Raw genomic sequence first — 23,566 nt, 5'->3', positions numbered from 1 at the left:
CAGTGCACTTCACTCTTTTACAATATGAACATTGTACATGTTGACTTGACGATACATATTGTAATATATTTTGCAGTCCTAATTATGGCCAAATGTTGCTCTATATATGTACCAACCCAAACATGGACGGATGATACACATTTTGAACTTCCACTAGATATTTATGGCCTTTAGGTGAATGTGGGCCTGAAATTGATATAATACTTGAAGTGTTTTTGATACTTTTTGATAAATGAGCATCATAACTGTGCAGTTAAAAAAAGATTCAATTAAAATGATCTCATCAGCTTGTGCTCCAATGTCCTCTGTGGACAAAACCTCATGCCAATCAGATTGAATTGAAAACATTTTGCAGGTTGAAGTCTTTGCAAATCAGTCAAATTTGACTTAAACATAAGCAGTGGCTTAAGTATAAAATCACAGAGGAAGTTAATTGAGCAGCGGCCATGAAATCGATATTAAACCTTCGGTCTTTATTCACCTCCTCTTTTCGTGGCTTTACCGGGAACTTTTTAGCTGGAGTTGTCTTTCCTGTCTGTACTCCTGACAGGCGTTTGAGACATTAATTATCCATCAGCGGTCACCTCGCCGCAGTCCCGCCGTGCCAAAACCTGCATCGTTTTTCAAAACCTGCCACAATCACTTTCATTCAGCTCCATGGGTGGGCCCGAGCCGGAGCGGAGAAACTCTCCAGCAGTTAGCTATCAATCTCCAACGCACGCCGCACTCCGTACCCCGTACCTGCTCTTAAAGCTGCCAGATCTAAGGATTGGTCAGTAGCTCATTGCTAGCCCGAGGCTGTTTTGGCATTGACAGCTTTCCCAGCTATTTCTGATTTGTCACCTCGGCTCAAGACTGCGCTCCGCAAATCGGTAATATGGTGAACAGAGAGCTCACATAATGCCTCCAGGGCAGGTTGAGAGACTAAGCAGGCCACGCTTTCTTCGGATTTTTGCAGATTTGATCTTCGCTATGTCAACACACGGGGTTTCCAGAGAGCCACAGTTGTTTCAATATACAGAATAAAAACAGTCCAATGCCAGGTGGAGGTCTCTAAGCAGTTCTAATCTTTAATATTTTTTTCCACAATGCTGTTCGTGACTGATATAAAATACCCCAGGAATGAGTGGTAAAACCTATATCCAACTTATCATTTTATTCTTCTTTGTTTGTAAATGTAAGCTCATCCAAAAATAAATTTCTGTGCAATAATCCCCTTTGCTTGACCCCCCCCCCCCCCTTTTTTTATTTCTTACTGCACCCCTTCCTCCCCCGCCTCCGCGCCTAAATAAAACCCCAAACATTTTATTATTCCTGAAAAGAAAGTGTGACCAACAATAGAGTAGTACAGACCAACATCAGACTGGTATAGACCAACATCAGACTGGTATAGACCAACATTAGACTGGTATAGACCAACAATAGAGTAGTATAGACCAACATCAGACTGGTATAGACCAACATCAGACTGGTATAGACCAACATTAGACTGGTATAGACCAACAATAGAGTAGTATAGACCAACATCAGACTGGTATAGACCAACATCAGACTGATATAGACCAACTTCAGACTGGTATAGTCCAACATTAGACTGGTATAGACCAGCATTGGACTGGTATAGACCACCATTAGACTGGTATCGACGAACAACAGTGTAGTATAGACCAACATCAGACTGGTATAGACCAACATTAGACTGGTATAGACCAACAATAGAGTAGTATAGACCAACATCAGACTGGTATAGACCAACATCAGACTGATATAGACCAACATTAGACTGGTATAGACCAACAATAGAGTAGTATAGTCCGACATCAGACTGGTATAGACCAACAATAGAGTAGTATAGACCAACATCAGACTGGTATAGACCAACATTAGAGTAGTATAGTCCGACATTAGACTGGTATAGACCAACAATAGAGTAGTATAGACCAACATCAGACTGGTATAGACCAACAATAGAGTAGTATAGACCAACATCAGACTGGTATAGACCAACATTAGACTGGTATAGGCCAACAATACAGTAGTATAGACCAACATCAGACTGGTATAGACCAACATTAGAGTAGTATAGTCCGACATCAGACTGGTATAGACCAACAATAGAGTAGTATAGACCAACATCAGACTGGTATAGACCAACATTAGAGTAGTATAGTCCGACATTAGACTGGTATAGACCAACAATAGAGTAGTATAGACCAACATCAGACTGGTATAGACCAACATTAGACTGGTATAGACCAACAATAGAGTAGTATAGTCCGACATCAGACTGGTATAGACCAACATTAGAGTAGTATAGTCCGACATTAGACTGGTATAGACCAACAATAGAGTAGTATAGACCAACATCAGACTGGTATAGACCAACATTAGAGTAGTATAGTCCGACATTAGACTGGTATAGACCAACAATAGAGTAGTATAGACCAACATCAGACTGGTATAGACCAACATTAGAGTAGTATAGTCCGACATTAGACTGGTATAGACCAACAATAGAGTAGTATAGACCAACATCAGACTGGTATAGACCAACATTAGACTGGTATAGACCAACAATAGAGTAGTATAGACCAACTTTAGACGAGTATAGACCAACACCAGATTAGTATAGACAAACATCCAAATAGCATAGACCAAGATCACTATCACAACACTAGACTGGTATAGACCAGCATCCAACTAGTGTAGACCAACATCAGACTAATATAGACCAACATCAACTAGTCTAGACAAATATCAGACAAGTATAGACCAATGTTAGACTGGTGTAGACCAGCATCCAACCAGCATGACCCGACATCAAATGATCGTAGACCAGCTTCAATCTTGTCTAGACCAGGATATAACAGGTCATCCAGTATCGACGAGTTTCAGATCTTATTGACTACACAGGAAAGCTTTCTTTCTCTTTTTCTGCTTGTTTTTGTCAGACTGATGGTGCCAACTTGTGGTTTGTCTTTGTGCCTCCAATTGTGAGAATCTTTGAAAGGCAAATAACAGTTTCTTGTTCATTTATTTATGTTCCCAGGTCTGCTGACTACGGGACAACCTACACTAAACTCAACCTGATGCCAGGGACGACCATTGTGGTGACGAGTTTCTACATCTGCCCAACCAACAAGAAAAAGGTAGGAGGATCTGTTGTTTTTTTGTTTTTTGTTTTGATGAGGTTGCTGTGGTGCAAACTGCAGATTTGCTTCTTTAGAGAAGTCACAGCTTCAGCTGAGTGTGTTTTTCCACGTCTGAATTGGAGGTTTGAATGAATGTTTCCACATCGATTGTGGGAAGAGATTCCAACAAGATATTTTGTGCTCAGCTTTGAATTCTTAGAAATATGCCATAGTCATTGGTGCAAGGTGATGAGGCTGGTGTTAAATTACAGACACTTAGTGGTTCAAAAAGACATGTTTTGAAAAAAAGGATGTTTTTCAACTGTAAGTTGGCGAAAGTCTCATGTTTACTTCAAAAAACTGAAGAAAGCCCGATATTCCCCTTTCCTAAATATATATTATAATTTCTTGTTTTATGGATGAGAGAACTCATTTAATCAGTTTTAATTAGGTTAATTTGTGCGTACAAGTTAGTAAATAAGTAGAAGTTTATCATCGAAGGAGACTTTCTTATTATCAAGACTTTAATTGTAAAATGCAAAACACAAGACTTGAGTTTATTTTTGCTTTATTTTCTTTATTTTTCGATCGTGACTTTCTAATTGTGATTGTAGCACAACAAACAACTCTTTATCAAACAGTAAATTATGAGTGCAAAAGGCGAAAGAAAACCTGTGGAAGGTAAACTTCAGTTCAGTTAAGCGAGAGTTAGTTTAATCCAAATGCACTTCCAAACACGTTAGAGGACTTACTGCCACACAGATTTCAAAAGTGATTATTAAGTGAGGCTGCTAGATGCTGAAGTGATTCACAGCCCTCAGGACCCGAATTCCTTCAATTCCCACAATGCAGCTGGAAGAGAGTCTTATTTTAGACTTTCTCTTTCTGTGAGAACTCCCACCACAGGAACCTCCTCGCTTTCTGCTCTAAGTTTGCACTCAAACCGATTCCCTGACGACGTCATTAGAGTTATTTTCTCTAGATCAAGAAAAGCTCCTCCAGAGCCTCGAAAGACTTTATACATGAGTATTTCCACAGGCTGCCCTGCCCTTCACACGAGGGATAAACAAAACTTCCTGTCGGCTATTCATGGAGGATACATTAGAATTAGAGTGACGGTTCCATCTTTATCACAGTTTGACTGTCTCATCCCTTTTCAAATTCCAAAGCTATTACTAGTTTTGGTAACTTTGTAGCAAATCGTTGGTTTGACTTAATGTCTCAGTTCTTTCTGCTATGATAGAAAACGCTGCGAGAAGCTCACCACACTGCCACCTAGTGGTTAAATAAATACAGAAAGACAACTTAATTCCTTTGAGTAACAGTGAACTTGTTTCTTGATATTCGGTGTTCATGCTGGATGTTTCTGGATGAATGTGTAAGAAAAAAGCCAAACTTACTGTATCGATCGTGCTGAAATATGTATGTAGCTGTATTTTCTCTCCCAAACAACACATTCTCTTTGAAACCACACAGTGCAACATGATCGCAGTTTTTATATACACAGTGGCATACAGTATCTTCAAATATAGTAAAGTAACAGCCAAGTAAGTATTGTATTGCTATGTCTTCAACTTACAAATCCATGCTGGCTATAAATTATCTCATGTATATAAGGTCACATTTTAAGGGGCAAATGCAATAAAAAAATAAAAAACTCTGTAATTGTTATGACAGTTTTCAAAGCTTTAAATCTATTAGATCAGAGTCATATAAGTGGAATCAGATGGAACGTGTCTCATCTAAACCTATGCAATCTTTATGAGTTGAGTTTGGACTGAAAATAGGAAAATCCATTTTGTAAAGTGTTTTTTTAATTTATTTTTTTAATTATAAATGAGTTGCACATCAAGCCACTTGAATAACAATGCATGCGTTTCATAATTTCTTGCTTAAATTGCATTAAATTGATGTTAGGCTTAAATGCAGTCAACCTTTTGTCAGGCAACATTTCATAACTTCTGCAGTTCTTCTTTTCGATTGCAGCCAAATGTTCCAATACACTAAACACACAAACATAATGTTCTCAGTCAGTCAAACGTAGGCCAATTTGTTTAAGATAATATTGTAGGATTAGTAGGACATAATAGTGTGTGGGGCATTTCTCACATAAATCCAGCGAAAAATGCCAAATGTCTGTAATTCTTTTTTTTTTAAAGCATTATAAAGATCCAAAGTAAAAAAAAATAAATAAAGAAAATAAATCACAAATTTAAGGATAAAATAATTTCAATGTGTACCTCATTATTGGAAATTATCTTTAGAGCCCTAACGATGGTAGACAAAGGCCAAATGCATGTGGCCAATGGGACACAAGTTCCTTCTTTCTCATCTAGAATTAGAAAATGAATGAAGAAAATATCTTCATTGTCTCCAGGCTGCTTTTATAACTGTTCACATGAATACATATGTCTACACTGCATGGGAGCCATAAGAGACAAACCTGAGGTTGAACATCCAGTATGTTTTGCACATGACTATAGCAATGGGACATTTTGAAAAAAGAAATTATAAAAGATATTCAATTTGAATAAAATGAAAGACTACGTAAATTACTTCAACTGCACGCAGCAGAAATCTTCACAATCTGATGAATGCGAAGGAATTCTGGGCAGGAAAATGAGATTCATGCAGGATATCCACCTACATCCAATGGCTCCAACCCAGGGACATCAAGAATGAGCTGAAAGCGATTTTCACTGGAAGAATGTCTTTAAAAAAGCCCAACACAAAGAGCATCCGATTTCAATTTGAGACCTGCGAACACTTTGCATGATTCTTAGCAAATCGGTGCTTCCTTGTTTTTTTAATTACATGTTTGCTCATTTTTTTTCCCGGTGGTTTCGCTCTTTCTTGGTATTCAACGCTATTTTTGCCCTTGAGCCAAACGCAGTGATTCTACCCACACTGTGCTCAGTCAGTCCACACGCAGCTTCAAAAGTCCAGGCAAGTTTCAAAAAGCGAGCAGTTGAAGCCGGGGCCAGGTGGTGCGCCAGGTGACTTAAGCCGAGATGCGGTTGAATTGCCAACTGTGGCGGCCTGTCTAATTGGCGCACGTTATCGCCGGGGTCCAGGGTTCCTCCAATCAATGGAGAGATGGCGGCAGATTAGATGTAGTCACTTTTCTCGCTTTCTGCTCCAGTCCGCACTCGAACTGTCAGCCGCGGCTCTGCCATCTTATCTTCTGCACACACACACACACACACACACACACACACACACACACACACACACACACACACACACACACACACACACACACACACACACACACACACACACACACACACACACACACACACACACACACACACAGTGAAGAGTGGAGTGCCAGACAGCATGAGAGCATTTAATTGCATGGGAATGGAGTCATCTTAATTTCCCTTAGGGACGGAAGGAGAGACGGGAGTGTGGAGAGTGACTGGCGGTGAGAGGGCATGTTGTGACAGTGGGATGTCTGGTAATATGTGCTGGGAATCAAGCTGCAGCTTAAACACACCTCCAGGCCTAAAGGTGGTGGGGTTGGGGGCGGGGGAGGGGGAGGGGGGCTCAGGTGTGCAGGAGTCTTTGTTGGAAGCGATGTGTGAAGCTTTTTAATGTGGTGTTGCAGGAGGAATATTAGCAAAATGGGATTAAAGTCTTTGTACGTTTGGAATTAATGTAAAATTTTGTGCACGAGCGCGCTACACGATGATCCTCAGCTTTTTCTTTTTTTGCTGACTGTGCTTTTGATGCAATGATTCCTGTCTTGCATTTATGACTGCCATCTCTTGGTTTTATCTCATCCCGGACCAAATCTGCTCAGAGTCACACGGAAGGTTCGACCTGCCAAAAAAAAAAAAATCACAATATACTAAATACTTCTTTCAGTTCTGCAGATCTTACACTAAAAAATAATCTGGCATTGATTTTATTATTGTGTTTCCTGTTGGTAGGACTATAGCTTCAAAAGTCTCTCCTAATCTCTAAAGAAAACCTTAAATCACAACTCCTACTTGTGCGTCAATTCACCGCTTCACAGGAAGTCTCTGTATTGCCTCCATCTGTTGATCCCATCCTACTCTAACTCGACCGTCTGATTAAATCTCTGCATGGCAACGTTTGACCACTCAGATGTTTACTGCTGTGGAGTCTCTGGGGTAAAATGTTGCCGAATCTCCACATCCTTCTTTTCAAGCGTTGAGATTGGGGGCGCCTCTCGACACAAACAAACACAAATCCAAGGAGATTTCTGTCAATACTGCTAATCACATCAGAAAACAGCAGACAAGAGGGTCGGTGAGCTCTGAGTGGGGATTACACGCGGTGAACAGGTGCGAGGTGCGAGGGGGGCCCCCGGGTAATCAATAGGGCTTGAGGCAATTAAAAAGAGAGGCGAGACTTCAGGCGGAGACAATGTCATCCACTCTCTCCGCCTCTGCAACGTTTTATTGAGAACTCCGTCAATGCTCGAGATCCTTTGCAGCGGGGACCTTTGACCCTTTCCAACGCCATCAGAGTCGTAAATAAACTTTGAGACTCCCTCGGCAATCATCTGGAAGAGACGTCTCTTTGCTGCACAATCCTCAGCAGGAGTCTGTGTTGTTGTTGAGTGGTTGGCGTGCGCCCCGAACGAAGGCTCAAGTGTGTGTGAAACCCAAACACTTCCCTTCTAGTGGGGCTTATCTGCTAGTTCTCTGCTAACCATCATTGAGATCCAAGCAAGCGGGGTTTCTTTCACTTTTCCTTTGTTGCTTTGATTAAACAGCAGAACCAGACTAGAAGCGGGGGTAGAGAGCATGCTGCAACGCTGTCGTCCAACTGTGTTGGGATCATTTCCTGCTCGTATGTCTTGAGGTGGAGCTTTGGCACTGGAAATGTCCAGTTTATTGGTTTTAATAAATACCAATTAAAACAAACTACCACAGTGAAATGATCACTTTTTGATAAATCTTTACCTGATTGGTGGTTTCTAGCCAACTACAAAATCTTTATACTTTTTGATAATTAGTCCTTTGTTTTCAGTGTCTTGTGGTAGTTCACGGTATTGTGGAGCTGACCCTCCCTTCTGTTCATGAACGACACCAGATTGCCTCGAAAGGAGGTTCCAGATCCCTCTGTGATGTAAGTTTTGTCCAAATATTCCAGTGAAGACAAATGCTGCTGGACACGCCCACTCTCATGAAGCTGAAGTCTTCCAAAACAAACCTGGGCCCCGTCTACACGTCAACATTTTCATGTGCAAATGGAAAACTTTCGTTGTGTTTTGGGGTTCTGTTTACACAACACTTTGCTCAGAGCCACTGAAAACACAACTTCTTGAAGATGGCTCCCAAGGTGGAACTTTTCTAAAATGCTTTGGCTCCGTCTCCATGAAAACGGGGGGAAGCTTTTCTGAAATGCTGCTACTGCACATGTGCACCACGATCTTCTGTCTATATGAACGTCTATGTACTCGCCATTGTTAATGTTTATAGCGTGGTGTTCTCACAGTGCATGCGTGTGTTGTTTCACCACAAAAACCAACAGCACCATCTAGTGGCCAACATGAAAACTGCATCGTTTTCAGCGTTTCTGTTGTTTCCGTGTAAATGGACGTCATTTAAAAAAAAAAAAAAATCTGAAACGAAAACCCAAAATGATACGTTTTCACTTGAAACATTGTCGTGTAAATAAGGTCTTAGTCTTGAAGGTTTATGGGGACCTCTGCTGGCCGAGGTAGGTACAATAGGGGCGATGTGGAGAGTATGAAGCTGTTTAAAAAGGCATCAGGACATTCTTTAGGTAGAGCGGTGTTGGATAGTATCATAATTTCTTTCCTTAATATAAGTTATCGAGGCTTTAAAACCCAGCCAACGAGTGATTGTCACAATTTTCTGATAATAAGAGCATTATAAAGATAGTCATCGCTGACATTGACACAAAACATTGTTCTGAACCTTCTCAGCGCACTCGGCTGTACAGCTCGTTCCTGTTCTCTGACTATCAGATAAAACAATAATATATATTTAAATTCTACTGCGACTAACTGAGGCAATTGTTCCCCCTTTGATTAACTGAATGAACAACAGGGTTATTGACAACATTTCTCATTAAGATAAATTAATGAAGCAAACAGTTTTATTTGTTTTCCTGAGCCACACAAAGAAAAAGCTTTTCTGCTGAATTGACCAGTTTTGTGAATTGAATCTTCTAATTTATCTTACCATCCGGTGAAGCAGATGGAAGCAAAAGATGACCCTGACAGAAATCCCTGAAATGCTTTTGTGTCGAACCACCTCAGGAATACAAGGTATTGCAGCAAATTTAAATAATCCATCAGACTCCGGTGTATTCCGAAGTTTATTTCTTGGTCCATTAACAGCTTAAGTAAATCTGATCCCCGCCAAGATGCTGCAGCCCCCTGATGACTGAGGATATTTTTAAAGGCTCTGAAAACAGAATTTGTTGGAGGCCACTCATCTATCTGGGGATTATGAAACTGCGCTGACATCAACAACCTCAGCAAATCTTAGAGGAAAGGCGCCACGTAGATGAAAAGTCAGAGGGCATCAAAAACGAGCCGACCTCAGGGCCAAAGTCCTTGATTTGTCTTCCCGCTCATCTTTGTAGGGTCTTCTCAGGACAATGAGAGTTTTGGATTAAATTATTGGCAAAATCTTTTGACCTTCACAGTGTCTGTCGTTGCTGATTTGACTCTGGTTGGAAGGAAGTTGCTGGAGTGGTCAGTCAGGTGTCTGCCACTTTGCTTTTTCACCAATCAGTCACAGTTTGAGGTCACGCATCAGGATGTATTTAAGGATTTAAGTGGATAGTAAAACTGAGCTACCTCAGGTCAGAAAACCAAGGTGATCCATTAATATTCAAATTTGACACTTTATGAGGCGTCATAATCAGCACCAAAGACATAAAGGTCCTATCGTTACCTTTTATTTTTTTCTTGTTGTTAAAGCTCATTACTCATCTATGTACACCCATTAACATTAGTCTGGAACGTTACAGATCATTAACAAAGCAAGAGTTGGGTTGTACATTTAAAGAGAGAAATATTACACATTTCTTAATAAGTGAGCACCGAACTGACAGAAACCCCCAAATCTTGCTTTAGGCAGAGAGATACATCAACCAGATCTGAGGATTGGGGGAGTTTAAACATTTTTCTAACCACATAGGAGAAGGGTCAGGAAGCATCAATATAAAGACTTAAATCAGCTCAAGGCATCTTCCTTCACTGAAACTGGCGAATGTAGTGCTCTCATGCAAATTCTGCACATCTTTATCAGCCTTTGAAGTCTATGGGAAGTTACAAGATCAGCAAGAAGTGGTTTTGGAACGTGAAGCGGGATGATCAATGAAGAGTGATGTATAGAAATTTGACATGTGCTTTCTGGAAAAACTTGCAGGATTTTAATAGCTTTATTAGTATCTTCTAAAGAGAAGAAGTGGACAAGACCATCACCACTCATTTCCACTAATGTTTCAGACCTCAGTTGCCTAAATCGATCTCACCAAAGTTGATATGTTTACAAACAAAAATTTCGATCCATCAAATTGTGTTTTAGTTTTGTTAACTGATGTCATCTTCAGAAACCTGCTGCAAGGGTTTCTGGGAAAACAAAGATGACGTCGCCGCAGCTCAAGCAAAAATATCAATAACATTTGACCGTTTTACCCTGAAATCGTGAAATCAAGTGCACAAATGGCATCTTGCTTCAGGAAGCTTCGGGCGTTTCCGTGACGCTAAGAGACATATACTTACTAGAAATACGTGTTTGTCTTGGTGTAATGACACATTTCCCTCAGAGAGGTATTGACAACGTATTAGAGATGTACAGCAACAACTTAAACCGGCTCCTAGGAGGAGTTGGTTTCTTGTGTTTTCACGTAGTTAGCAGTTGGTCCTAATGTTCAGTTCATTACAGATATGATCTACGATCTCTTCATCCAAACACTGACGACCAGAGTGGGTTGAAAGATATTTGGCATGGCAAACTTCAGAGAGTCCAGAGGCGAGCAAGGATGAGTTGACAGGCCATAATCTGTACACCCAACGATGAGTGGACTTTTGTGAGACGATGAAGAGGCAGGGTTTTCGAAACACACGAGGTTTATTTAGACTTTGCAGACGATGAGAAGAACATCAGTTGATTGAGAGCAAGGCCGCAGGTCTGAGCAGAATTCTACCCAAAGCTGTCGCTTTCTGGTTTTCCTCAGTTTATATAGACGCAACAACCCCCAGATTGACACCTGTTGTCTTTCCGTGGCCCAGTGTTTGGGGACGTCTAGTAATCATCATGACGCCTCATAAACTAACCCAACGTAAGAGCAATCTGACTTGTCTGTTTCAAGGAAACTTGAAATCTCAGTATGTTACTGAAACCCAAATATACCACATCAGACATTATCCAGAAGGTTCAAGAACTTTATTATGAACTGGTATTGGTTGTCCATGGACCACATGGTGATGCAGTGGTTAGCCCGCTCGCCTCATGGCTTCAAATAAAGGAAGGACATTTTCTGTGTGCAGTTTGCCTGTTCTACCCTTTCTCTGTTTACCCTGTTCTGGAAGACTTTTTTTTTACTCTTTTGAGCTGTGATTTCTTCTTTGTGTTTTTAATTTCAACCACAAAAAAAAAAAAAAAAAAAACATTCCCAGACAAGTCTTTGCTACGAAATCACATCTGCTGATTGAAAGTGAAGCAGAGGATGAATGCCAGGACGCAACACCCCTGGACTGAGGCAAAAACAAAAGTGACAGTAGTTTTGAAAATGCCTTTAGTCACCTCACGAGGAGGAAAAGAAGAAAGCCAGAGAAGAACAAAGCCCCAAAAAGAACAAAGTGAGAGTGAAAGACAGCGAGAGGAGTAAACAGCGACGTAAAAAGGTTTCGGGGGAAAGGAACAGTCGGGGAAGAAACTGTAATAGAGTGAATGATACTGCAGATTTTCTGTCAGCACTTCAGTGATTGGCAGTTCAAAGAGCTTCAAAGAGGAAGGGAAGATATTAAGATACAGGCACATTATGCACAGATGATATGGCTCTTGATGAAGAACAATCTGTGTAATTTCACTAAGACATATTCTTTTCTGTGACTGTGAGTCATCTCTCAACAACCGTTTTATCTATCAATTGTATCCTCGGCTTTTGAAGAGAACAAAACAGCATATATTAGTAGCAGGGTTGTAATCTCTTGGGAATTTTGAACTTTTTTTTCTTGAGCATTGGCAAAAAAATAGGCGGAGGCTTTGAAAGTAATTATTTAAAAGCGAGTGGTCTGAGCCACTCAGTGCAAGTTTCTTTTTTCGTAACTCAAAGTCAACACAAGTTGAATTTGCAGGGCTATATGTGAAACTTTAAACTTTTTTTTTTTTTTTAATGAAGGATCAAGAGCAACTAAACCCTCCCTTAAATAAAATATTAATGGAACTATATGGTGGCTTAACAGAATGGCTTTTCCTGACCCGGTTGTTAGCAAATCAACCCGAGCTTACTCGGGTCGGTCAGATGGGAAGTTAGAAAAAGAAAAAAAAAGAAGCTTGAATTACCACAAATAATTACATTTCTAAGTTCATTTCTGTCTTGAAGGCATCACTGGTAAGTTTGACGAGGACTCATACAATACAAAAATAGTTAACAGTATTCATCAATTTAATTTGTTTGCTTTGTTTGTCACATTAACCGTGGTTGAGTATTTAAACGATACTAGATATGTGAGAAAATGAAAACACTTATCCATCTATCTGTTGCTATTATATGTCACTCTCAACTATAAAACTACCAAGTCTCAGGAGAACATGGACTGGGAGTCATGACACCCTGCAGGCCGCTGTTGTTGTTATTGTCCATCTACTTGGGCTTTTGCAGAATAACTATTTAGTACCATCTACTGATGCTGTATCAGTCAATAGAGCACAGAAAGAAACTTGTCACTATTTGCATTCATGAGAACATAGACTGTGCAAAGAAACTAGAGTACCCTGAGAAATCCACCCATTGCAAAACATGCAACCATGGACTCAATCTGGGGATATTTTAGGAGGCAAGAGAGGTAACTACTACAGCAAAGTTTTTATAGCAGCCTTCAATAAAGTGTCACTTTCTTTTAATTTCACAGTTCTTGCATGGCAAGTGAAGTCGTAGATGAAGCTCGAGACAAAACGACTGCGGGCAATTGCAAGCTTGTCAGCGCCTCTGAGGTTAAATGTCACCGAAGCCAGAATGTAACAGTGGGAAACGATGGGCTGTGTTGGACAGTTCATTTAGCAAGAGCTGCCACCAGGAAAAAAAAAAAAAGTCTCTTCAATTTTAAAGTCCTTTTTCATTCACTCCACTCTCCCCATTTCAGGGCCATTTCTGTGCTGCTGACACTTAAAGATATGACAGTCACGATGTGTCCAGTCTGGCTCCTTTCTGTGTGATTAATCGTCAATAATTCAGGGGGTTTACAGACATACTGTGATGGAGCACTTTGCTCTCAGCCTCTGGGGGTTCAGCCAAGTGTTTGTGCCCTGGTCTTTTTTGAGCAACTGGCTGTGAGAAGAGAATCAGGAAAAAGAAAGCTGGGCTCGTCTCTTCTGTACATGGAGCCCATACTGATGTCAGTGTTGATCTATGGTGCAAAATCATAGGCTTTTCTCTTTTGAAGCAAAAATATAAGGCACGTGAAGAGACCCTTTGACGCAGGAAAACACATGTTCCAGGGTGGAAAACCACAGCACCTGATCTCTTCCGTTCATTTGGTTATTCGGCTATATTTCCCAAACAGTGATTCAAGCCTGCACTCACACTGATAAGCACACCGAGAACTTCAGACGGTCAGTTAGCTCCCAGAAGCTAATGCTAATACTTGCCAGAGGTCCATCGGCTTTGGATTCCACTACAGACGTTTCAGTCCGCCCATGCTTTCATACGGAAGCGATGTTTAATTTCTGAAATGACACGCTCCATTTGAGGCCTGGGAAAAGGTCCGAGGCTCAGTCAGAACAGTGAGATGAGCTGACGTCCAGTGAGAGACGACAGTTTTCATCACTTGGAGTCAAGAGCAAACCTCACAGAGTCCCGTTCGGTAAATCTCACAGTGCAGGCATTTTTCTGCAGGCTTTTTCTTCAAAGTAAAACTAGATATAAGGCAGACTGGCTGCATGAGAGGCAGCAGCCACAAGGTCATGATGGAGTTAGACTTACTGTGTAATGACACACCAGATGCTGGGCTTTCTCTGCAGCTTATCAGTTCCTCTCTTATCGACAGTTTATGTTTGTCTCAGCGTATAAAGGAACACCCTGATAGCAACAAGGGTTTAGTCTTACTTGATGGTTTGATATCTAAGAAATAGGGAGCCTGAGCAGTATTAGATACTCTGCCTCAGTTGTCCTTGTCCTGAAAAAAGTTTGGTTTTGGTGGTCAAAAAACTTTCTGCTGCCCCATGTGACAAGGGGAAACTGCTAAATCTGCTGTCTGACCATAAAATGCCATGAACTGATGATGAAAAATGTTGTAAAAATTCCATAATTGAATTGCATTCAATGGCCATAGTCACACATTCAGAAATGTGCCTTTCTTTTCATTACCTGTGAGTCATTCACCCAGTCATCAATGTAATAGCAAGATTATGGCCTCAGCCTTTGGCAGCAGGGTGTCATGCTGATGCCACAGACTGAGTTTGGTATAAGAATTGTCTATTGTCTATTGTCTCTTAATGCTGCAATCAGCTCTAAACCTAATAACAGTGTGGTGTTTTACCCGTCCATCCACCCCATCCTCCTCCAGCATCAATTCAGCTGACATTCTACATTTTCAACTAATACATCCAACTACTTTTCTTCTCATTGTTGATGCACTTTAGTTACCTTTTGAAAATAAAAGCATTTTGGTATTGCTTCATTCTTCTTAAACTATCCTCTGTTGATAAGAAGTATTGCATTTTACCCATCCATCCATCTTGTTGTTATTTCAAAGACAGGCATCCATGATCTAACTAAGAAAACTTGTAAAATGATTGTGCCTAGTATTTATAGGATGGACACAAACACTTTATATAAACGTCCTTTTCTAATCCATCCATCCACCCCGGACTCCTCCACACATGGATTCTCTTTTAACCAATTAAGACTTTACTCCTGTTATTGTGACTATGGCCACTAGGAGTCACACTATATGCCCACATGACAGTGTTCAGTCCAATCCAAATGATTTAGTCTGTTTTGAATGGCCACGGATGTTGCCTGCTCAGAGGATAAAATCAGGTGGAAATGTCATTTCATTGTTGCTTTACTTCTGAAATGTGTTTAATATTCAGCATTTGTTTAACATCCAGTAGGTTAATCCGGCTTTCTCTCCCTCTCTCTCTCTCTCTCTCTCTCTCTCTCTCTCTCTCTGACTATTGACCTTGACTTCACTGATCATGTCCTCTCACTGCCGTTCTTCCGTCTGTCCGCTCATATTTCATCTGTCCGCAGTATTCCTGCCACAGGTGCCTGCAGAGCATAATAAATCATGGTGCCACAGTCCATTCAGATTATAGCATAACATTAGCTGTGATCATCTTTAACCCAGCATTGATCGCAGCTATTGACCCACACGATCCGTCGAGCTGGTCCCTTGTGTTCGTCCTCCTGCACCACAGCAGAGGCCCGAGGGGGCTCGGCGGCGGGGCTCCCAGCCCTAAATGGATTGGCCTGACCTCGATCTACCATTTTAGATCGATAGGCAGCAGATCATATCCATTGACTGGCACTGCTATCTGCTTGCTCCACCCGGATGGAGCCAAGGCACTGAACCATCCAGTCAGGCAGCTTTTGCGGGCATTCTTCTTTTTCCCTTTTTGTGTGTCAAACAACACGTCATCAAGTTTATAAACTGATCAGTCACAGGAGCTAATTTGAATGAGCGTTAGGAAGCTGTGCAAAGGCAGCCGCTACCAAAGGGGACGACTTATCAGCTTTGACATATTATTTTAACTCGCTTTGATGTTCAAACGTGTCTAAAAGGAATCACACCTGCCTACTGTAATATCCCTTCCTGACAATAGTGAGCCCAGCTTAGAAGTGTGGAAATCAGTTTCTCCACAGTAGATCTACATTTCTAAACAAATACTCTAAATAAAAGTTTGAAAAAGCTTTATATAACCCCAACTACAATCTATCTAAAGCCGTAATGTTCTACTTTGTTCTATCCACATTCGATCAATTCAGACATGGAGTTCCTCCCCATATCTGCCAGGACATGCCTCTTCTTCTGTCCGTCATGTCTTGAAGTCGTTTCAGTATTTTCTTTTCTCTTGCCCACGCTTCATGTTTTCTAGCTTTTTGATCAGTAAAGAAACAGCCAGCCCACTTCCTGCCACTATTCACTCGACCATTCCCCGCCTACCCAATCACCTCTTTCCACTCAGCTCATCAAGTCCTATGACTTGTGTTCTTCCAGAAAGCTACTCGTGGTTCACCTGATTGTCCTGATTGTGTAATTTCCTTTCTATCTGCTCTGGTTGTCTGAGTAACTTTGAGAGTTACAGGATGGTGTCAAAGGCAAATAAACTTGCCCCAAGTCCTTTGACTCAAACGTTGACAGATAAGACAAGAAAGAAGGTAAAATTGGGAAATTGCATTTGTCCTCAAATCAGTCGGTTTAAGCTCTCGAGCTTTGGTAGGAATCAAAGTGTGTCTTTGTGTCTTTTGGGTGGATCTACTTTAGGAAAAGGAGCTCAAGTGTTTCAGAGTGTTCATACGTCATTAGAACTATTGGGGGATACATTCTCAGGCAGAGCTCTCTGTGTGATGATCAGTTCACCTGATTAACCTTGAGCATTATCTTTCTCGTTAGTTGATCCCGTTGAACAACAAAAAGTGAATTTAAGAAAAGCCACGGTATCGAAGCCACATTGACATTAGCTGACACACTGTGAAATCCAACTTTGTCCATGAGATTTATCCTCTGAATGTCTTCATGTTGTTTTCTTGTGTTGTTTAGTAAACCAAAGACAATTTTCCACCCGAGTGCAGAGTAATATCTTGTTGTTGTTTTTTTGTTTTTTTATTCCTTTTCCTTTTTGTTGGGTTCTTTATCGGCCATAATTCTGCTTCAAAATCTCCAGTTCTGGAGTGTTCAAAAACGAATGATAGCCTGGGTGTGGTTAGCTGTCAAATGTGAATACTTGACAAGCCCAACAGCTGCCAGTAGCTTCATTTATTACTGTTTTAGAGTTATTAATGGTTGTTTCTTTGGCAGTCGTATCGCTTCAAAATACTGTTGACCTGAGGCAAATATACTGAGGGCTGAAACAATACCTAATGGTGTCACTTCGATGTGTGTGTGTAGGCGTTCCTCTATGACGTTTGACACGTTCAGTAGCAACGGAGCGGGATTTGAGGAGCTCATTTACACCTTGAATTACCATGCATCTTTTCTTTTTCTATCAGTTATGCGTGGTGTCATCTTGCTATAATGACTTTTTGTGCTTTTCTACAGTAATCGTTTAATATTCTGACACTTCCCTCACGACTGTCAAAAGCAAATTTTCATCATTTCCTTTCATATACGGCGGCGTCTCTCCATCCTCCACCATAAATATTAACGCAATATTCTATTCCTGTTATTCCCTCATATTACTACTTCCTCTCTCTCTCTCTCTTCTTTAACATCTTTCCATTTTCTTTTCATCCTTCCATCCCTCCTCCTCTTCTTCGCTAACTGCTGATGACAGTGCCAAACTCTGGATACTGATTGACTGTGAGCGACTGTGTGTGTGTGTGTGTGTGTGTGTGTGTGTGTGTGTGTGTGTGTGTGTGTGTGTGTGTGTGTGTGTGTGTGTGTGTGTGTGTGTGTGTGTGTGTGTGTGTGTGTGTGTGTGTGTGTGTGTGTGAGCGGTCTGACACAAATGAGGAGACGGCAGGAGGCAGAGGTGAGTGATTTATGCAGGAGGCGGCCATAACCCCGCGGTCACTCCACTGATAGCGAGGAGGAGTTTTTCCCCTGGTGGCAGACAAAAGCGTGGCGTGATAAACGAGTCAACAATAACATGGTTGCTGAAAATCAACCTGCACAGTCAAATGATCACATGTGGTTCTTGTATAAAACACATCTGGGTGCACGTGTTGTGCCTGTGAGCCTAATGCCATGCACGTCATATAAAACCTGTAGACTAAATCCATAAACTTCAAAGGAAACGTAACATGTAGAGCTAACTTTAATCCCTTGCTTACAGGCACTTTTGCTGGTGGGATTTACACTCTGTAGGACTCTAGAACTTCCTCAATGCCGCAAATGTAACGGCTGTCACATCACGTTCATTCAGGGTTTCTGCTTGGGTTTGGACTCCCAACCAGACCTGGATGTCTTTAGCTGAAACTTTACAAACTGTATGAGCCTTACATAAACAGGGACAGTGTGAAGCTTGGTTGTATAAGATGTGAGGCGCTCTATCCACTCATTAGAGGCAGTTTAGGCTTCAGTGTTTTTGCTCAAGGGCACTTTGAAAGGTGTATAGGGTGGAGATGGGGAATGGAACCTGTAATCCTCCAATTGAGCCGACCACCCTACAGACAGAGCTACACGGTGTTTTCTTTTTTCATCTCTTGAGGCACGTAGGTTTTTACAGCATACGTTTGACAAGTTAGATAGATTCCCTCGTTTTCGTCAGAAATGTCTTCCAGTGGTGGAGATTGACGTGTCTTTTCAGCACCAGCGTATAAAAACTATGCCCACATGTATGAAGAATGAAGAAAATACCTAAAAATCTAATATAAGAAAGGGAGAATAGAGGTGATCAATTATATTGATCCCAGTGCATTTTCTTTTTACTTGAAATCCAAACACTAGCTTTAAATCTGTTAAACAGCAAACAAATGGACAAAGACAATTGAAAACCAGAAATAGAGTCACTTTCTAGTCTTTGTTGAAAGTTGCATGGACCAAAAACTTCTAAATAGTTCAAGTCCACAAAGTGACAAGAATCTTCCAATCTTCTTGGAGTTCCTTGTTTTCCTGTCAATCTTTTTCCTCCTTTTTTACCTTCAAGGCCTGAGTTAGTTCTTGCCTCGTGTCAAATGGTGTCAAATTACATGCCGTCAATGCACGTCGATTGTTCAGCCTTTTTGAGAAATTCCTCCAAACACTTCAATCTGAAAATAATAGGAGAGGCAGAGAAAATGAATGACTCATACAAGACACTGTGAATCACTTTCCCAAATTTCACCACAGTTACATTAGTTTCCTCCCTGTCAATTCTATGATTATCTTCACGTAATTACCTTGACAAAGAATTTGGCTTAAAAACAGAATTGGATATGCGTGTCCTAACAATTATAGTATTCAAAGTAAAGTAACTCCTTCTGTTTAATCCAGCCTGCTGCTGCAGCGGCTGGGCCTAATCCCAGCTGGCAGGTTGAAGCCTGGACAGGTCGCCAGTCCATCACACTAAAACAATAAAGAAGATTAATTCTAATCGACTTCCAAAACAAGCTTCTCAAACAACCTCTAAAAGCGTCATCTGACTACTGAAAAGTCTACTCAGAAAAAAAATAGTTGTCAGGGAAATTATTCCAAGCACATTTTTGTGAAACTTTAGTTGTTTTTAAACTAAAACTACCAGATTGTCCGTAGATAGAGGCTTTGCAGAGGGTCAATGCAGAACCTAAACGTAAGGTATGGAGGATAAATTAGGCAGTTCTTTTGGGTCAACTCTTGTTTGAATCACTGGAAACGTTCTGATTATCATGCCCTCCTCCATTGTTCTTTTTTATTTAAAATGAACACAGCACGGAGTGGTACAAGTGAATTCAACGTGTCATTGTTGATATTGTTATATTCTGAGATATTTTTGAGTGTTTCTACGTCTTTCGACACGGAATTGAAAAGCTTTTATTTCCTTTCAAACTCCCGCAGCTGATTTTGCGTTCATTTTCTTGATGCATCTCATAACTCAAATCCCTCCATCCATCAACTCAGCCCTGTTCATCTTGTGACGGCAGCCTCATACCGCGAGCCAGAAAACAACCGCATCAGTCATGTCGTCACGTGGCCCAGAGGGACATCTGTTGACGCTGAAGTGACAAAGCCCTTAAGCGGTCAGAGGAATTATGAAGGCATGAGAGAGAGAGAGAGAGAGAGAGAGAGAGAGAGAGAGAGAGAGAGAGAGAGAGAGAGAGAGAGAAAGAGAAGCCAAGTGCGACTGGATGGGACGATAAAACACAGGACTGGAAACACTGGAGAAGAAAATGCATGTGATTGTAAAGGATGTAGTCTGGCTGTTCATGCGCTGGTTTACATTTCGCCCACCTTTGGTTCTTCTAATAATCAAAAGACAAGTCCGATTTATTTTCAAAGCACCATTCAGACACGAAGCAGTACTTTAAGAGACAAACACACTAATGCAAAGTGATTAAATAGAGGGATTAAAAACAGCACAGAAAAGGAGAGAAAATAAATTAAAAGGCTTTAATAAGATAAATTTCAAATATTAACCAACCACATAGATCATTTGGAATGACTTTGTACTTTGACTCCCACTTTGGTATTTGGCGCCCCAAATCACCTGCAACTCACATCCCCTCATCAGATAACCTCACAGCAAATGATTGTATATCAACAAAAACCAATGAGGTTATTTATTGATTTTGCAAATAAAAACATGGATATTTTCAATGAGGTGAACAGGAGGTCGTGTAACACGCCATATTAATGGTCAAATATGTAAAACTTTGTCAGTTTAATTCTGTCCATTAGGCTGAATGACTTTGAAAGGCACGAAAAGTAAAGTCTTGAATTAGCCTTGATATATTCATCAATATCACAGAGCGCTGAAGAACGACATGAAGTCTACTTCAGCGGGAAACGTTGATGGCGGCACAAAAGTAATTAAAGCTGAATATGTTGATGTAAGATACTTTTTCAACGTCAGTCAGGGACATTTCCTGAATAAACCAATACACAGGGAAAACGTGCAAAATCAACACTATCAGGCCCCAACAAGGACATTTAATGACGATTTTCCCAATGTGTGTCACAGTTCAGCTTTGTCGACTCACTGATACACTGATTTAACTCAACTGTATTCAACTGTACAACTCAAAATGTATTCTGCTGACGTCTTTGTCAGAACTTCTTCTGAAATGCTTCAGTTTTAGACGAACCAAACTGCTGAGAATCGTTCTGTAAATGAATCCCGAAGACCTTGAAGGTTATGCGTCGCTGCTCTAAAAGATGATTCATCTCCTGCTGTAAGATTCAGCCGAAACTGAATTTGACTTCCCTTCTTGAGCGACCTGGGGCAAACCCTGAGGCACACCATCGAAAATCGAACGACGTGCGACTCACTGTAATGAACTTTCACAGAGGACTTAGACCTTAAAAGGAAGGCATCTCTTTTGCAGCACATTCATTGTGCGGAGGTTTTTGATGCACAGAATTGGCGCGAGATTAGGAAACGGTCAAAATGCCCGTGGGGCATCTCTCCGAGTTCACAGCGTCTACAATGTGGCAAATCCTTCAGCTTTTTAGGCCTCGTGTACACGACAACGCTTCAAGTGAAAACGTGAAATTTTGGCATTTTCGTTTCACAAAACTTTTGCGTTTACAAGACAAAATTTTGAAATCGATGTCCACTTCAGAACCATTTTCCAAAAGTTGCCATTTTAGTGGCTTTGAGCATCAGCTTTGAGCCCCCAAAACACAATGAAACTTTGGCCTTTTCACCTAAACGTTGTGCAAAACGGGCCTTAGTTTTCCTTTAGGCACAACACAATGATGTCATCCTTCTTTATCATGTTCTTTTTGATTATTCACATTTTCAGTTTGACTCGCTCTCAGTAACACATTGTAAGGAAAACAGTCATTCATCTTCTAAACTGCAGCAAGTTGAAGCATTTCATGTGATACAAGAGACAGATGGCAGCAAAGAGGACATAATTTCATATCAAAACGTGGAGAACTATTTTAACTGAGAGGCAGCGCAGGGGGGGTTTCTTCACAGTATCACGTTGGTATTGTTACAAAAACAAAATCTACTCTCACACACACCATCCCTGCTGTTTACTATCTCTTTTAATCTGACTCACACACACACACACACACACACACACACACACACACACACACACACACACACACACACACACACACACACACACACACACACACACACACACACACACACACACACACACACACTCCTTCATCCACACTCAATTCCCCTCATTCACAGGCTCTCGTCTCTGCGCCCGTTTGCAGTCTTCCAGCTCCTCTTTCTCAATTTTTCACTTATCTTCTCCCAATTCCATGGCGAGAGGCGGGAAGAGAAAAGAAACTCGGGGGGTGAAAGAGAAAGGCAGAGGAGAGACAGAGCGGAGGGCAGAGAGATGTGATGAAAGCCAAGGTCTAAAACTGGAAAATTGATCTTTTTCTACGGGACTCCTCTTCTTTTGACTGTGAGCGGCACTGAATATAAATTGATAAATTTGCCAGTCTGTACTTGCTATGACACCCAAGGCAAGTCAGCAGTGAGATACGGCCGCCTGCCATAGATACAGAGCAGGCCAAACATGTGGGATTACATCTAGTTTCATATGTCACTTTTATAGACAGTTGGAAAGCGATAATCCTTGGATTTATGAGGGAGCTCAAAGGAGGCAGTTTTTACTCAAAGATTTGTAAATATGTCAATTTTAAAAAGGCAAGATGGGATATCTTTACAGGAAACAGGAATTTAGGGGTTATATCACAGATGTGTGCTCCAGGTATTGGTCCCAATTATCCAGCTTTTCAACACTTTCACATGAGTGTTGAACTTGTATTCAAAGTTTATTTCCCCAAATCCTGCTTCTCCTTGATTTTCCTCCATTTGAATATTGGATCATAGGAGCTGCATTCAGAATCTGCTGTGTCTGTGTGTGCTGAACTGGCTCCACCCACACATGCCCATCTTGGGAAGAGGAGGAAGTACTTCCATGTGGTGCCATGTGCCAGAGCAGAGCTGCCTAACTGTGGGAGGAGTCAAAGCGAGGTCCTACCTTGATTGGGATAGGCTAAACCCCCGATGACACTCTATAGGGTTTGATTTCTGATTGGCTGGTTGGAGCGACACACTTTTTAAAAACTGAAACAAGCCAGGGAGAGAGAGGACACACTTTCTTGACTTCTGGGGCGTCACTCCAGGTATGGGGACGATTATTACTGTTGGAAAACCTGAGAAAGTGAATTTTGCATAATATGACCACTTAAAATTTGTAAAAATCTCCAAGTAGCTCCTAAAACTCCTGTTGTACCAATACATAACGTGTGGAGTCACATCAGAGACCAATCTTTGTAATATCACCTGAGTTTCCCTGAGAAACCACAAGAATGCGTGACTTTTCAAGTGGCCGTCTTTTTATATTTTTAAATAGAAATCATGATATAAAGGGAATACTCCATTCATTACGTCAGACAATCTATGAACCAAATGCAATGTGATGTTTCCCGTGTC

At 41.0% G+C, this 23,566-nt stretch overlaps 1 protein-coding gene across 1 annotated transcript in view; it reads left to right on the top strand.

Annotated features, from left to right (window-relative positions):
• Positions 1-23,566, top strand: part of sorcs2 (sortilin-related VPS10 domain containing receptor 2) — a 392,590-nt gene that overhangs the window by 175,436 nt on the left and 193,588 nt on the right. The window contains exon 3 of the mRNA XM_080485810.1: positions 3,050-3,149. Within this exon, the coding sequence (XP_080341936.1) occupies positions 3,050-3,149 (100 nt within the window). The remainder of the gene's footprint in view (positions 1-3,049; positions 3,150-23,566) is intronic.

The sequence above is a fragment of the Lipophrys pholis genome, assembly GCF_963383615.2.
Source record: "Lipophrys pholis genome assembly, chromosome: 18".
NCBI lineage: Eukaryota > Metazoa > Chordata > Actinopteri > Blenniiformes > Blenniidae > Lipophrys > Lipophrys pholis.
This window is presented reverse-complemented; position numbering and strand designations above follow the sequence as displayed.